Source organism: Peromyscus eremicus, chromosome 1 (genome assembly GCF_949786415.1).
Source record: "Peromyscus eremicus chromosome 1, PerEre_H2_v1, whole genome shotgun sequence".
In the NCBI taxonomy this organism is placed as follows: domain Eukaryota; kingdom Metazoa; phylum Chordata; class Mammalia; order Rodentia; family Cricetidae; genus Peromyscus; species Peromyscus eremicus.
The window spans coordinates 148,858,164-148,874,263 of NC_081416.1; the positions used below are offsets into that span (position 1 = coordinate 148,858,164).

The 16,100-nt window shown below is 47.2% G+C and overlaps 1 protein-coding gene across 1 annotated transcript in view; it reads left to right on the forward strand.

Moving 5' to 3' along the window:
• Nav2 (neuron navigator 2) overlaps nucleotides 1-16,100 on the forward strand; it is a 371,946-nt gene that overhangs the window by 152,712 nt on the left and 203,134 nt on the right. Inside the window, exons 4-5 of the mRNA XM_059274283.1 lie at nucleotides 2,545-2,617; nucleotides 11,470-11,734. Of these exons, the coding sequence (XP_059130266.1) occupies nucleotides 2,545-2,617; nucleotides 11,470-11,734 (338 nt within the window). The remainder of the gene's footprint in view (nucleotides 1-2,544; nucleotides 2,618-11,469; nucleotides 11,735-16,100) is intronic.

Sequence of the window (16,100 nt, forward strand, 5' to 3'; positions counted from 1 at the left end):
GCTTTTCTTAAGTCTCTCTCTCTCTCTCTCTCTCCTGAAGTTTCACAGTTTTATTCTAGTACCAAAGTATTTAGCCTTATTACATGACCCTTTCTAGGTTAAATGTTAACTGTACCACTTTTCCTTTTGGCATTAACAAAAATTCAGTAAAAGACAGCTTTTTCCTTTTCTCTTTTCCCATGGGGATATAATTACCTAAGCTTCTCTCATCAGCCACATGCAAGATAAAGATATTCTATTAAAGAGGTAGCATAGGATTATAGAAAAAAGACAGTTATGAAACTATTTGGTATACAGTATTTTTGTTTGGTTTTCAAGATGTATTTTATTCTGTATGTATGATTATTGACCTGCATGTATGCGTGTACACCACATGTGTTCCTGCTGTCTGCAAAAACAAGAAGAGGGCACCGGATCTCTTGGCGCTAGAGTTACTGACAGTTGTGATCTGCCATATGGATGCTGAAAACCAAACCCAGGTCCTCTGGAAGAGCAGCAAGTGCTCTTAACCACTGTACCATCTCTCCAATTCTTGTTTAAGACAGGGTCTCATCTAGCTCAGGTAGGCTTTCAACTTCCAATTCTCCTGCCTCTACCTCCCAAGTGCTTGGATTATAGGAGTGTGTCATAATACTCAACAAATTTCATACTTTTATTGTGGTTTCAAAGTGATAGTGAGGTTGAGCTGGAGGTGGATGTGTATACCTGCGGTACCAGCTACTCCAAAGACTGAGGCTGGAGGCTAGCGTAACAGTTCAAGTTTATCCTGGGCCATGTAGTGAGAGCCTCTCTTTATATAAATGTGTGTATATGCATATATATGTTATATACATTACATATATATTACACCCATTGTGTATGTAACAGTGCCTCTTTATGGGTCCACAGCCTCCCATTAAGTAAGTGTTGTGCTGTACAGATATCAGAAACAAGCCATCACAGACAGTATTTTCTCTTACGACTAGTATTTTCTTTTACAAGCAGGATTTTGTAATAGGGTAAAACAGTATTTGGAAGTGTAATTCTATTATACTCACAAATGGGAGCAGATTGCCCAACACACACCATGTGCCAGGGCAAGGCAGTGATCTCTTCCTCTCTCCCCGGTTGCCCCTCCCCTCCAAGATGGTAGGACCTGGTGGCATCATGACTATATGGCCGCAGTGTGCCTAGCGAGGGCCTTCAAGGTGGGCTGGATGTTCAGAAGGAGAGGAAACCTGGGTTTAACATTAATTTAAAAAAAAAAGCGCCAGGAGAGAGTCCCCTCAAGCTGGGGACTGTGTGGGCTCTTCTAAGATGTCACTCACAGTTTCAGTCAGGTGTCCCCTGGCCTATTTAATTAGTTAAATAGTGAGAGCCACCATCACTTCGAGACCATGATAAAAGCATGGACTGTGTTGGATGTTATAACATACTCCTGGAATCCAAGACCTCAGGAGGTAGATGCAGATCTACCAATGAGTGGAGGAGGAAGATGCTGGAAGTCAGTAGCAGAGCTCAGATTAGCCGAGCTAGCCTCAGATTAGAGCTATTAAGATAAAACACTTCACACTGGCTGTGACTGTGGGGACTATCAAGGCATTGCCTGAGAGTGGGGAGAAGGGAATATGTTCATTGTGAAAGAGCAGTCCTTTGTTCGTTTAGAATAAACTCCATGGAGTAAATACTGGCTTGAGCGCATACAAACCTGGAAGGTGGCTGGGAAATCCTGTTGCAGGAGTTAGTTGTGGATGAGGGAGGAGTCTTCATTGTGTAGTGCAAATTCTCTGAAGTCCAAAAATTGCTGTACCCAGTCAGAAGTGGTTTCCTTTTTACTTTTGGTCACTGGAGACGTTCGTCAAGCCAGAATAGTCTCCTTTAAAACAAAAAGTAATTAGTCCTGACAGCAGAAGTCGAATCAGACCTTTGGGAACGGCCTAATTGCTTTTTGTTCAAGGCCTAGCATCGATTTGCCCTTGGCCTTGGTGTCGACACTAGCAAACATGGGCAGCCTCCCAGACTCTGGCTGTTGGCTCTGTCCTTGCCACTGAAAAGGACAAAGGACAGGGACAGGGTCATAGGCCTCTGTGGTCACCTGCAATGCCTGTCAGGCTGAGAGTTTTGAGGGTAGGCATTGATTCCTGCTGAAACTGCCGCTCACCATTTGGACATCTGACTGCCTGCATCTTTACTGACTGGGAATTTCTCCCAGCAGCTGGAGGATGGGTGGGTCTATCAGTTTCATCCCCACCTCTGTGTTACTGGCAACTGCTCTGGTTTTGAGGCTCACACTGTGGTGACATTGATCAAGATGAGAGATCTCATTCCACCCTGGTTATTTTTGGCATCTGTAAGCAATCCAAGGCTTCGACTTCTGGCACCATGTGGTTGGGATATTAAGTAACTGCTTCCTGTGCGAGCACAGACAATGCTTTAAGAGTCCCAACCTTCTCCATCTATCTCATTGGTCGTTTTGAGTGCATTCTGGTTGCTGTTGGTTTCTAATGAGTGTGTCTGGAGAAAGCTGAATGTGTATTCAATGTGTCTTGTGTTTTTCCCCTCTAGATTGAAAACATAGATGCCTGCTTGAATTTCCTGGCAGCTAAGGGAATCAACACCCAGGGGCTGTCTGCAGAAGGTGAGTCAGAGCCCACGCCTTTTCATCATTAGCAATACCCACCTGTTACCTAACAGTTCATTGCTACAGTCAAGACCAGGGGTGCTGGTGGGCTGTCCTGGTTGGGTGCCCTTCCAGGCAGAGTTGAGGGTGCTTTCTGACAGCTGACAGATCGCTCTGAGAGTTCAGCCCGGTGTGCATGCCATGTCTGCATGCCACAGAGGTTGTGGGAGAAGAGAGGGAGCACGCTGCTCCAGTTGGAGAAGTGCCCGCTTGAACAACACTGATTCCCAGTCCTGTGGCTCAGTGGGTTATCCATCAGCCATTATCTGTGGGAAAGAGAACAAGCAACCACAGAACCAAGTTCAACCATCCAGCGCCCAGGGGAACTGATTAGTCTATAGTGGTCACACCTTACCTTGCTCTTGAAAACAGGGAGAGTGAGGTTTGTGAACACACTACCGCACTTTAACCTCCTGATTAGCTTTTGATTAACCTGGATTTGGTGGCTAATTAGCACTAATAGTGTCGGCTAGAGGTTTGTTGTCAGGTGGGGTAATGGTTTGGAGTGGGCTGGCCCGAATTATCTGCCTCCTCAGGCAGCACTCCATTTGGAATCTTCTTAGTTCTCAGGCGCTCGCTCTCTCTCTCTCTCTCTCGCTCTCTCTCTCTCTCTCTCTCTCTCTCTCTCTCTCTCTCTCTCTCTCGCGCACACACACACACACACACACACACACACACACACACACACACACACAATCTCTCTCACTCTCTCTTACCCTTCCTCCTCCCCCTCCCACTGTTGGTAAATACAGGCAGCTGCCAGCTCTGAAGCTGCCATAGGCCAGGCATCTTCCCAACCTCATTAGGCTGCATCTGCCTCCGGTTTTCCCCGGAACAGGTAGAGCAGTTGGGGCGTTCCAATTGCTCCTGCTAGCATAGCAGGAGTGTGCTCTGAAAAGATGTAGGGGAGCATTGGCCCTGAGAGTTGGGGTGGGGCTGAGGGGAGCAGTGAGGCCAGGAATCCACAGTGGAGCAGGTAAGTTCGCGGACCTCATCTGTTCTACTTGGGCCTATGCCTTGTCTTTGCTAAGAGGTGAAAGCTTGGATCTTCTGGCTGTGTTTCTGAGCTGTTGTCTCTCCATGGTGGAGGTGGGTGGCATCCATGGCTTCTGGGCATAGTGTGCCTCTGCATGGAATGCTGTGTCAGAAAGGGGTTGGAATTCTCCTTCTGCTAAGCCTGGCCTTGGGCAGGCACAGTCACCCTGTTCCATGAGTCTCGGGGAGTATCTTGGCCAACCTTGATCTCAGGACTTACAGAAGGCTCCCTAGAGGATTTCCCTGCCTGGGCTGTTGTCTCTGTGGACTTTGTATACATTGCTGGGACCTATAGAGTTCAGCAGTAGACTCTTCAGAGAACAGTTCCACTGTGCTATTCCTGTGCTGACCAGTAGGTGGCAGAATATGTTCCTCTTAGTGTCTGGGAATGGTGTGGGCTTCTGTCCCTCCAGGAGAGCACCTGCAGGGTGCTACAGAGTTGTGCTCTTCCCTTAGGCCTGGAGGTGATCCCTGGCCACTTACCAGCTGTCTTTTGTCTGTCTTTCCGCTTCGTTTGTTCTCCCTTGCGCCCTTCTTTATTCTATAAGGCATAGAAGTCTACCCAGTGAGTATTTACTGAACAAATGCCGACTGTGCTCTGGCGAACTTCCCTGCATTGGCTCCAGTGCTCGTGGCTGAAGCTGGAGTTTATGGGACTCAGGGTTTACTGATGGCAAACCTGGCTGGAAGCTGTTGTGAGTGCGACTGGAAACATGGCTCAGGGGTGACGTGCTTCTTTGTGCAAGCAGGAAGACCCGAGCCAGAGCCCACAAAACCCATGTAATGTGCCTTGCCTATAAACCTAGCACTTAGAGTTGAGGAAGACAGAGGTTGGTGTCAGGAGGATCCCTGGGGCTCTCTGACCAGATAGTTAGCCAGTTGGTAAGCTTCAGGATCAATGATGAGAGGCTCTGTCTCAAAAAACAAAGTGAGGAATGATGGAGGAAAACATCAGAAGTTGATCTGTGGCCTCACCAGGCTCCTCCACAGTGCATTTGGACACACACATACACACACATGTATATACACACAGAAAGACTGTGAGTGATATCTCTGGTAAGGGCCTATTCACCCTGGAAAAGCTATCTATCTCTGGAGAGCCCCCCCCCCCAGGCTGCCCAAGCAGGGCATCTGCCTTTTATAGCTGCACTGGACAGTGTACTTCTTCAAGTGCTGCTCTTTTTAGTCATAATCAACTTGCAGGCCCAGGAACCCAAAGAATACCTAGTGTGCCCAACCGTCAATGGACTACACTTCATTCTTGACCTCTGCTTCTTCACCACAGGGGAGGATGGACTCAGGGCCAGGAAGAACAAAGCCCAGGCATTCTCAGAAAGACCACCCCCCACTCCCTAGGACAGGTTGTCAGATATGACAGGTAGAGTCTGGAAGGACTGTAGGGCAGGGCAGATCTTGAACATCACCCTAGGGCAGGACAGGCATAAACTGGCAGACTCTGGCACATCTCCAAAAGCAAAGCGCCGGGCCTGAGCTTCAAGGGCACCAAGAGTGCAGGAGGCGTGGGCCAGGGGCCCGCTCAGACCAGCAGTACCTCTGTGGACTATCACTGCAGCCACTGCCCCTAGGCACCCGCCGTCTGGGCCTGGAACAAAGGCTCGGTGTGGCTCTCTAAAGGCAGGTTGGGGCAGGCCTGCCTACTACAGCACCACAAGACAGGTGCACACGGCCCGGCCGTTCCAAAGCCAGCTGCAATCACTGGGAAAGGGTGGAGATGCATCTGTGGGGCTTTCCAGCTGCCAGCGTGCCGCCTCTGAGGAGGAGCCTGGGGCACTCAATTGGTTTCAAAAGGAAAACACAAAGCATTAAAGCTGCATTATTTTTTGAAACACGATGATGATTTTCTGGCGTTACAGGTGACTGTGAACAGGGGCAGAGGCAAGTGGAAGGCCCCGGACTCAGCAATCACGGGCAATTCCTCTAGGTGACTCCCTAAGGAGTGTGTGCATTTGAAGTGACATCAGTAGCCAACCTGCTCCTCCTTTCATCGTGGGTGGGGGAGCAGGAAGTCTCTCTGGACCCTTGGGGTGCAGGGAGCAGGTGGAGTCTGTCCATTTACCATCATCTTCACATTATTGAGTGAAGCATTGAATGGCCATTCCTGTCCCTCCGCACAAGGGTCCCCATGGGCTCTGCTGTGCTCTAGATCCACCTTCCCCATGGACAGTACCATTGGTGGGACACAGGGCCACCAGAGTGAGGTGCATGTTGAGGGTCCAAGGCAGTCACGCAGCTAGCTCATCTGCAGGAGCAATGCTCACCTGCAGGCGCAATGCCCCAGACCCACAGGGCTGGCAGGAGTTGGCTAAGAGTGTCCCAGTTGCCATCTGCAGGAGCCTCCTCCTTAGGCTTTGACTCAAAATTTCCTTCTGCCCTCTGGGGCAGGTTTGTTTATATTGATGTTCTGAGGTACATGATTCCTCTTTGAAAATGTTGAAACAAGCCCAGGGTTGTGGCCACTCATTTAATCTCAGGCAGAAACCTGTAGGTCTCTATGATTTGAGGCCAGCCTGGTCTATTTAGGGAATATCAAGCCAAGGCTACATAGTGAGACTCTCTCCAAACAAACAATGACAAAAAAAAGTATTGAAACAAAATAACTTTGCCAAAGAAGGCTCTCTTGGTAGCAAGCATGCTTACTGGTAGAATGCTTGCCTAACATGCAGGAAGCCCTGTGTTCAGTCTCTAGCACCACATAAGCCAAGTGTGGAGGCGCATGCTTCTAAGTTCAGCATTTGGGGTGTAGAGGCAGGAGTATCACAGGTTCAAGGTCATCTTTGATTATACTGAGATCAAAGCCACACTGGGCTAACATGAAACCTTGTTTCAAAAAACAAAACACAACCAACCTTTGGCTCAGCACCATACCTGACATCCACTTTACTATCTCTGTGTGTGAACACAGTAGTACAAGCCAGTGAGAACAAAGGTGTCAGGCAGAAACCAAAGAAGGTATGTGTCCTAAAAGTAGTGAACGTCACCGGAACTGAATGGTCTGTACCATCTGTCCTTCCATTTGAAGGGGGTGGCCCAAGAAAAGAAAGCAAGTATATAGCCAGCCATGGTCTCCCTGGGCCAGACACTTCATGCTGGGAGTTCTCGTGTTGGAAGTCTAGGTGAACTTGGCTGATCACATGCAGAATGAGTCTCCCTTCTCAAAGCTTTGGGAAATGTCAACATTCTTGTGGGCTTTGTTTCTAGACTTCCTCTGTGGAGCTGGCTCACCAGACAAATACCATTTGGAAATGTGGCAAAGCACAATTCTAGCTATTTGGGATGCTGTCTATTACAGACCACCCATGGGCAAGGTTATGTGGCTTTTAGAGCTTTCAACTCTGTTGAGTTCTTTGTGACATGAAAACAAAATTAAACATTTCATCAACTGGGGAATAGATAAGCAAAATATGGTATGCCCATATAGTGATATACTATGCAGCACCGTGAAGCCGATGCGTGTTCTACCGAGGCTGAACAAAGCGTTATGCTAAGGGCTGGTGATGTAGCCCAGTGGTAGGAAGGCTTGTCTAGCATGTGTGAAGTCCCAGTACTATAAAAAGAAAGTTAGAAAATAACAACAACAAAACATATGTTAAGTACAAGAAGCCAAATACAAAAGACTACAAATGGTAAGATTTACGTAAAATGTCTAGAAAAGGCAAATCTTTAGAGGAAACAGATTCGTGGGTTCCTGGGAGTTTTAGGACTGATTGCCACTGAGTGCAAGAAATTACATCAATAGAAATATTCTAATATTAGACCCGATTAAATTCACTAAAAATCATTGAATTATATACTTAATTTTCTGTACACATGGTGTGTACTACCTCAGTTTATTTGAAGAACCAGAAAGAAAGCCAGTGTTGAACCTTGTCCACTATGAGGCTATTTGTAGTGATTTTCTTTTGTAGTGATCTTTCTTTCTCAGAGAAAGCTGGGTGAGCAGAATCTTCCTCGGGCTTCCTTTGGGTGGAAAGCCGTGAGAGGGGGCTGAGGTGGCTTCAGGGAGAGGGCCTGTGCTTTCTGAGCTCAGAATACATAGTGAGGTGGTCCAGCAGGTGTCCGCGTGCTCAGTTTCTCATGTATTCTCCTCATTCTTCTGACATCCCCCCCGGGAAGGAATGTGGAGATGAACTCACTGTGTATGGGAGCGAACGGGCTCTGAAGCTTTTCACAACACGAAGCCTTTAAGTCATGAACTGCAGAGGTCCAACCTCTGGGGTTGGCTTCTGAGTCCACGATCTTTATAATAAAACTGCCAGGAAAAAGTGCGTTTGCTGGAACAGTCCCGCGACTTCCGACAGCTGGAAGTGCTGTAGGGGAAAGGGAAGCAGCTATGAGCAGCAAATGGCTGGATGGTCACAGTAGATAGGGAACGCTAGAGCCCAGTGGGGACAGCTGCTCGGGGTGGGCTGGCAGGCTATGGGTGCTGATATGGACGTGCCCCCTACTGCAGCAGGCAGACTCTGAGCCCCTGGACATGCTGAGGCCTTTTTGTTTTCTTTCTTTCTTTCTTTCTTTTTTTTTTTTTTTTTTTTTAGTTTTCTTGTTTTCCCTTCTTTGTTTTTCTTGTGTGGTTTATTTTTTTTAAAATGTGTTAAGGAATGTTGGATACACCAAGAGAATGAAGAATACTTAAATGCCCACCAGCTACCTTAATAAATAAAACATTATCTGGTCTGTTTTTAAATTCACCACATGTGATGGGCATGCAAGCAAGCCAAGTCACACATTGTTAGGAAAACCAGCCCTTGAGCTAGAAAAAAACCCAGATTCAAGTTCCACCTCTGAGCTTATGACCTCAGAGAAATCCCCCTAAGTAACTGTGTGTGTGTGTGTGTGTGTGTGTGTGTGTGTGTGTGTGTGTGTGTGTGTGACAATAGCCCCTGTCAGGGGGTCAGAATGATGGACACCACGCACTTGTGACTAGCTTAGAGATGCACACTAGGCAGTCATAAAACTTGCCATTCCAAATCACCCACCATCCTAATAACTGGGAATGGCACAAAAATAGATTTTACATAGATTTCAAAATAGCTGTTATCTCTCCAATGAATTCGTGCTTTGAGAGGAATTTGTCTGTTTTCCGAAAGTTCCTTCATAGGTGCGTCTGAAGGCTGACATTTGGTTGACTCCTGAGTTCCATCCCTTACTCAGGTCTCTTTCCAACTGATGACCAGAGGTGTGTTGTTTCAGTTGGCTTCAGTTCTCCCACGACCGGAGTCACTGACTGAACACACCCCCCCACCCCACCCCCAACCCCGCCTCAAGCCTGTGATGCTCATATACTTATAAGGACATCTGGGGACATTTGGTTTCCTTGGGCTGGAGAAGAAAGCAGCTGAGAAATTAAAGCTGAGCTACACAGTTGGGGAGTGTACCCTCATCTCTGGCACTTTCTCTGCTGTCCACGTTGTAAGGGATAGTTCCTAAGCAACGGCATCCCAATTGGACTAGGTACGCCCTGACTTTCACCTGTCATTGTGGCATAAATAATTGTGCCCCATGTATAAATATTATGATTTGGGGCTAGAGAGATGGCTTAGCAGGTAAAAGCATTTGCCACCAAATGACCTGAGTTCAGTTCCTGGGGCCTCCATGCTGAGAGGAGAGCACTGACTTCCATAAGTTGTCCTCTGACTTCCACAGGTATGCCATGGCATCCCCTTCCTCCTCGTGCATACAAAGCAAAATGCCATTTAAAAATAAATTATAGTGAAGAGACGTCTCAGTGGTTAAAATCACTGACTGCTCTTGCAAGCGACCTGGGTTCACTTCACAGTAACTCTAGTTCCAGGGGATCCAACACCCCTTTCTGCAGGCAAAAGGCACAGAGGCTTTGAGTCTTGCAACATGAAGACACATATATAAAAATACCATGCACACACATTTATGCAAGCAAGATATGCATACACACAAACCTTTAATAACTAAGTCATAGTTTGCACAGTAACATTGGAAAAGTCATCACCATGAGAGGCATCACCGGTACAGCATGAAGCTGGAGCCATATGGCTATTGCCTTTGGGGTTCTGGGGCTGTGGTCTTTCTGTAGCACCAAGAGGGGTGGAGCGTATCATTGTTCACAGCGAATCTCAAGGCAGATGCCTTCATTTACTCTGCAAGGACAGCTTTGCCTGATGGGGCTGGCTAGGAAAGTATCATTGCCTTTCCTCGGAGGCCAGAGAGAGAATGTGACTGGCACAGCTTGAGAGTGATAGGCTGGAGTCTGGATGTGTAGACTTTGTAAATCCTGAGCTTTCCCGGTCAGCCTTCACAGAACCTGCTAGCCTCCAAAGTGTGGCCGGAAGACCAGATTCCAGAAGTGTGTATTGTCGGTTCCTTCACGGCCTGGGGAAAGGGATGTTTCGGCTTTGTCCCAGTCTAACTTGGGAGAAGGGCTTGGTTATACAACGCTCCCAAAAAGCCGTGGCTGGCTGCCCTGCCTTCTTTGCAGGGAACAGGGCTTGTCCTGAAGGCATACATTTTTTTTTTCCTTCACACATTCTTCTCTGCATTGGACCTCAAGAAGCCCTTGTGCCTTCCTGGGCAGGTTTCCTCAGCCAGGACTCAGGCAGAGGCCTGCACTCCCTATAAAAAAAAGCATGGCTGCTGCCTCCCACCCCTCTCACAAGGCCCCTAAAGCTTCCTTGGCCTTGCTCTGGGGTCGCTTGCTCACTCACCCGTGCAGCAGGAGGAGGAGTGTCAGCTCTTTGGGTTCCTCTTCCTTGGTGGCCCTATTACACTCCCTTGGGGTCAGTGTAGCCTCTGGCCATTGGCAGCTGGTATTAAAAAACACTACATAAAAGGATGGATGCTTAGCTTCTGTATAGAATAAATATTTTATTCCTTGCCACAGCTCTTTAATGCATGCCTTGAGGCAAATGCATTTTAATATGAAAAGTACTGTCTGGAATTTAAAATTCTTCCCGCTCTGTTCAAATTTATTTTAATATAGGAAGTATTTCATGTGAGTCCTGATAGGAGCTGGTTCTTATGTTTTGACCCACACTCAACTTGAATTAGATAGAATTAAGGATTCAAAGGACAAGAGAAGCTGAGCCATGAGTTTGTAAGGAAGATGACTAGGTAGAGGAGAGAGGGGATTTGGAGTCAATGGCGGCCACTTGGCATGCTTTGTGTGGCTTGAGGCTCAGAATGTGGACTTGGCAGTTGGAGCTAGACCATAGTGTCTCTGCTAGTGCCAGAGAGCTTTCCGGATCCAGAGCCTTGCCCAGATCACAGACTCAGTCTTGAGTACACTTATTCTTTCACTGGTTCTTACTGAGAAGTTCCTCCTGGCCCTTGCCAGCCAGCCAGCCAGTTCTGACTTGCTGGGTCTCCTGCAACCCCATAGGGAGACAAAACTAATTTCTTTGTGGCTTAGGAGTGATCTTAATGGACCTCGAGGAGTTGAACTCAGGTGGGGCTGAAGAAGCCCACTGAATGTGGAAAGAGAGGCTGACAAGAATCTAATTTTATTTAAACTGTCTGTGCAAAGGCATTCTTGCATATGTGTTCTAAAAACTATAATACATATTAAACAAGGAACTTAAGTTTTATTCATGCGAACAACAAGCAAATTGACTATGCTAAGTCGTTTCCAGTTTAGACAGGGAGGGCATATTGCATACAAAATTAAGTTTTCCTAAAAACATTTAAATTTTCATGGTAGTTTCAACCATGCTGTCAATTTGACAAGGTTTGCTGTTCCCCACGTTTATGCCTCTGGTGACAAGAGTCTCTCTATTGTCTTGCAGAGATCAGGAATGGGAACCTCAAGGCCATTCTAGGCCTCTTCTTCAGCCTCTCCCGATACAAACAGCAGCAGCAGCAGCAGCCCCAGAAGCAGCACCTCTCCTCTTCCCCTCTGCCGCCTGCCGGCTCTCAGGTGGCCGGAGCGCCTTCCCAGTGCCAGGCTGGCATTCCTCAGCAACAGGGGCTGGCCACTCCCCAAGCCGCGTGCCAGCCTCTCCAGCCAGCTTCACATCAGCAAGCAAAAACACAAGCGGAAATGCAGTCCAGGTGGGCTCCGTGTGGGGATGGATGGCACTGTTGATCTACAGGTGTCCTTCACCCTAGCTGCCTAGGGTAGCCTGTGTGGCCTGTGGTTTTCATTTAGGCGAAACGGGCAAGGCATTGAGATAGATACAACAAGGCTCCCCAATGCCGGGTGGAGATGGGTGCTCTTACGGATCAGAATGGCCAACAGCCAGTGCTGTTACCTACCCCTGTCATAACTGGTCTGTAATACATACACACACACACACACTTACTCCTGTTACCTAAATCACTGCAAACACAGACTTCACATCCCCTCGGTGTTGACCTACAAGCCAAGTGTTCAGAGTCAGATGCAAAGGTCATTTCACTCAGTGAATGCAAAAGTTCTGTGCTAACACATGACCTCCTTTGCCACAGGAGGAGAGGCAGTGCCTAAGAAAAGTTGGCAAGTGGCAATAAGGGAAGAGTCAGCTGCCTTCCTGGGGTGGGGGGTGGGGACAAGCAGTATACTATTGGGAACAATGACCACAGATGTGTCTGGATTCTGTTGAACTTAGACAGTGGGAGCCATGTGCCTTGAGCTTCATGGAGGAGAGTCATGCTGAGCAGGAACATCCCCTGCCCTGCAGGATAGGAGCCAGTTTCCAGAGGGACCCATGCCTGCCACTCACACTGGCCACAGAAGGATGCAAAGTGGAATTGAGAGTAGTTATCTTTTGTGCTTCAGTGGGATAGGTATGCAAATCCCTAAGCCATTCTGTAAAAGATCACCCATCCGTCATTTGCTTTAGTGGTAGAAAAAAAAGACTGATGGGTTAGGAACTGGGAAGCTTTTGACTTAGGAGAAAGTCCTGCAGAAATGCCCACTCCAACTGTTTTCTTTTACGCCACCAATTTTCAGCTGTAAAACCCAATACCACTGATCTGACGGGTTGCTTGTTTTCATTGAATGTGAGCTGAAAAACTGTATGTCCCAAAGCACCAGTTTATACAGAAGACTTCTTGAACTCTTTGGAGCTTTTAACACCTGCTAGCTACAAACCAAGCCCAGAGCTGCTTGACCCCTACTCCCTTGGAGTCACAGCTATGTTTCCCCAGGAAAAGTACAGTTTCCCGACTGGCAGGGGTTATAGCCAGGAGTTATGGGTCTAATGTAAATGAGGCCCCCTAATTAATTATCTAATTATCCAACTGGCGTTATGGAAATTTGTGAAATAGGAGAGTCGCATGGACTAGCAATGAGAGAGCGAGACAGCTGAGCAGTCAGGCACTGTGTTCTTTCCTTGGAGGGATGCCTGACTGGGAACTGTCCCCTGGCTGGAGACTCCCTAGTGGCCCTGGATGATTTGTCTGATGAGTACGTCATTTCCCACACTGCCTTCTGCACAAGCTCATTCCTTGAGATGCTCACTAGAATTATAGTGCAGGGAAAAGGTTCTGTGGGGGAAGTGGAGAGAGCGTCATGGTTAAGTTGTTGTGGTTGTTGTTGTGTGTCGACTCAGAACCTTGAATCTGCCAGTGTGCATTCCTTTATCTACGCAGAGCAAAACCTTCTATGTGCTGGGTACTGTTAGTCCTCTGGGAGTCAGAGATGAATGGTAGCCCCGGTGCCTGCTCTCTGCGTGTTGCTGGAGGAGGCTGCCCACCAAGCCTAAGAACGTGGAGGAAGATGGGAGAGGCAGTGTGTCTGCAGATGATGGGATTCAGGGCTGCTAGTTCAGGTTGGGTTGATGGAGAGGCCCTTTTTTTGAGGACACGGCACCTCGTGGAGAAGGATGAATGTAAAAAAACTAACTGTGCAAACCTCCACTGCAGAGATCTTGGTGGCCAGAGCAGCTAATGTGGAGGCTCTGTGGTAGGAGAAGCTTGACATGATAGAATGAGGAGATTCAGAACTGGAAGGTTGCCTGCGAGCAAAGACAGCAACTGCTACCTTCCTCGTGGGGGACGATTGTGTGGTGATGTGGCACCCAAGTCAGCCTGAATAAAGTGAGTGTGGACTCTGTTCTAAGGTGCCAGGAAGCTCCAGGAGGCTCAGGGTTTAATTGGATTTACACTTTTAAAGAAGTCTCTTTGGTGAATAAGCTTTTGAGGGAGCAAGAGTAAAATGAAGGACTTTGCAGTCTAGGCGACGTGAGTGACTTGGATCAAGATGGTCTGAAGCAGATGGAGAGAGACCCTGAAGCGTTTATTGGATGTTGAGCCAAGGGGCCTACAAACAGATCCACTATCTAGAGTGGAGGAAGAAGAGAAATCCCAAACAATAAAGCCAGATCTGTAGGTTGTAAGAAGAGCAACCTGCTGCTAATGAACACGTTACCTCAAGAAGAGCCACTGTCAAGCCAAATCAAGCACATTTCATTTAGTCCAACTGCAGAAGGGCTCTTGCCATTATAATGTAACTGCTTTCTATCCCTACACAGTGGTGGCATGGACTAGGTCATCCTCATTCACTCCTCTGTCCCACCAGGCTCGATTACTTCTGCACGTGGATGATCTCCTCTGTTGTGCTATGTTGCTTTCCACTTTTACTTTCAAAGGGATCTGGCCAAGGTCTAGACATAGGATATCCCATACTAACACGCTAGCCATTAACCTAAGGATGATAAAATTACATCACCAGCTGGCTTGCACTGGGTTACTAGCCCCGCATTCTATCTAACCATTTGGACCCTTGGTTATTAGTGTCAGGTACTGGTGCGAGCCCCCTAGCGAGATGCCAGATCTGCTCTGATGTTTTGTTAGAACTCTTCAAGATGCAGACATGCTCATTAAGAAGACTTCTAGGTTGAATAGGTCCAGGGATAGCAAACACCAAAATCTGGCAGCTTTCTAGGAAGCTCACCAATATTACTCAAGGACATCAAAGACATCTGAGACACTGGCATGAGGATGTCAGAGCAGTCATGGACTGCCTTGTCACTTCACAGTCTGCATCATGGCTGGGCACTTGATCCATAGTTCACAACATGAGGTTGCCTACAGTAGAGAGTCTCAGGAAGGAACACAGTTTCTAAGTCTCGCATTGCTTTCCATTTGTGTCTACCTTGAATACAATCCATAGTCTGTGATTTAGGAAACATTCAAAAGTTGCTTGATTTCTTTTTTCTCACCCTTCTCATCTCACCCACCACTTCCCAAGAGCAGTGTTTCTTACTACAGGTAAGAAACTTAGCACAGGAAAAATGAATGTCAGAATGATCACTGTTTCAGGCTAGGAGACAGCTCTGTGGTAGAGTGTTTGCCATCCCTAGTACCCTAACTTTCATCTAAAAAGACATAAGAAAGATAAACAGCACAAAATAACTGTAAATTGTTCTTGATTGAATCTGACCAAGAGAAACCCTGTCTTGGGCGGGAGTGGGAGAGTCTTTGTATGTACACACTAATGGGGCATTATCCTTTATTACACCCCATGAACAAACTTGCCAAACAAATACATCAGTGCTATAGAAAGGATTGCTTTATATATTATAAATACTTCATACTCCAAGCATTGCACTGCTTTAAAGAGGTGCAAAGACAGGAAGGAGGAGCTGAGACAGGAGGATTGCCACAAATTCTAGGCCAGCCCAAAATATCTAGTGAGAGTGATTCTCAGAACAGCCTCGGCTTCACTGTGAGACCTTGTCACAGAAAACCAACTCAAACACCACGTATAAAGAAAGTGTGTAGCTGAGTGAAGGCAGAAAAGGTATTTATTATGGTATGGAGGGAGGGACACAACATCAAAGTCCTGAGACAAATCTTTTATTTTACAGTCATGGGAATTAAACCTACGGCCCTAGCCGGGCAGCTGTGGTGCACATCTTTAATCCCAGCACTCGGGAGGCAGAGCCAGGCGGATCTCTGTGAGTTTGAGGCCAGCCTGGTCTATAGAGCGAGATCCAGGACAGGCACCAAAACTACAGAGAAACCCTGTCTCGAAAAACCAAAAAATAAAATAAAATAAAGTAAACCTAGGGCCTTGCACATAGTAGGCAAGTGCTCAATTACTGAGCCGTAGCCCCAGCTTTCTTTTTAACTTATTTTAAAACAAGGTCTCACTAAGTTGCCAAGGCGTGCCTTGAACTCTTTCTGTAGCCCAGGCAGCTCTTGAACATGCCACCTGTGGTAGTTTGTGCCATTGTTGAGGGTCATGGACTTAGCCTCTGAAACTGGGGACCCAATAAACTCTTCCATCAGTTGCCTTGGTCACGGTGTCTCTTTAGAGCAATAGAAAAGGAACAGAGATACCGTCCATCCTCCTGCCTCAGCCTCCTGAGTTGCTGAGATTACAAGTCCAGGTTTCAGATAATCTTAGTTGTAATTTCTTCACATTGTGAATGTATAGAGCCATTGAAGTTAGGCCTAGAGTTTAGTAAGAAAATATACAGAGGACCAGCCC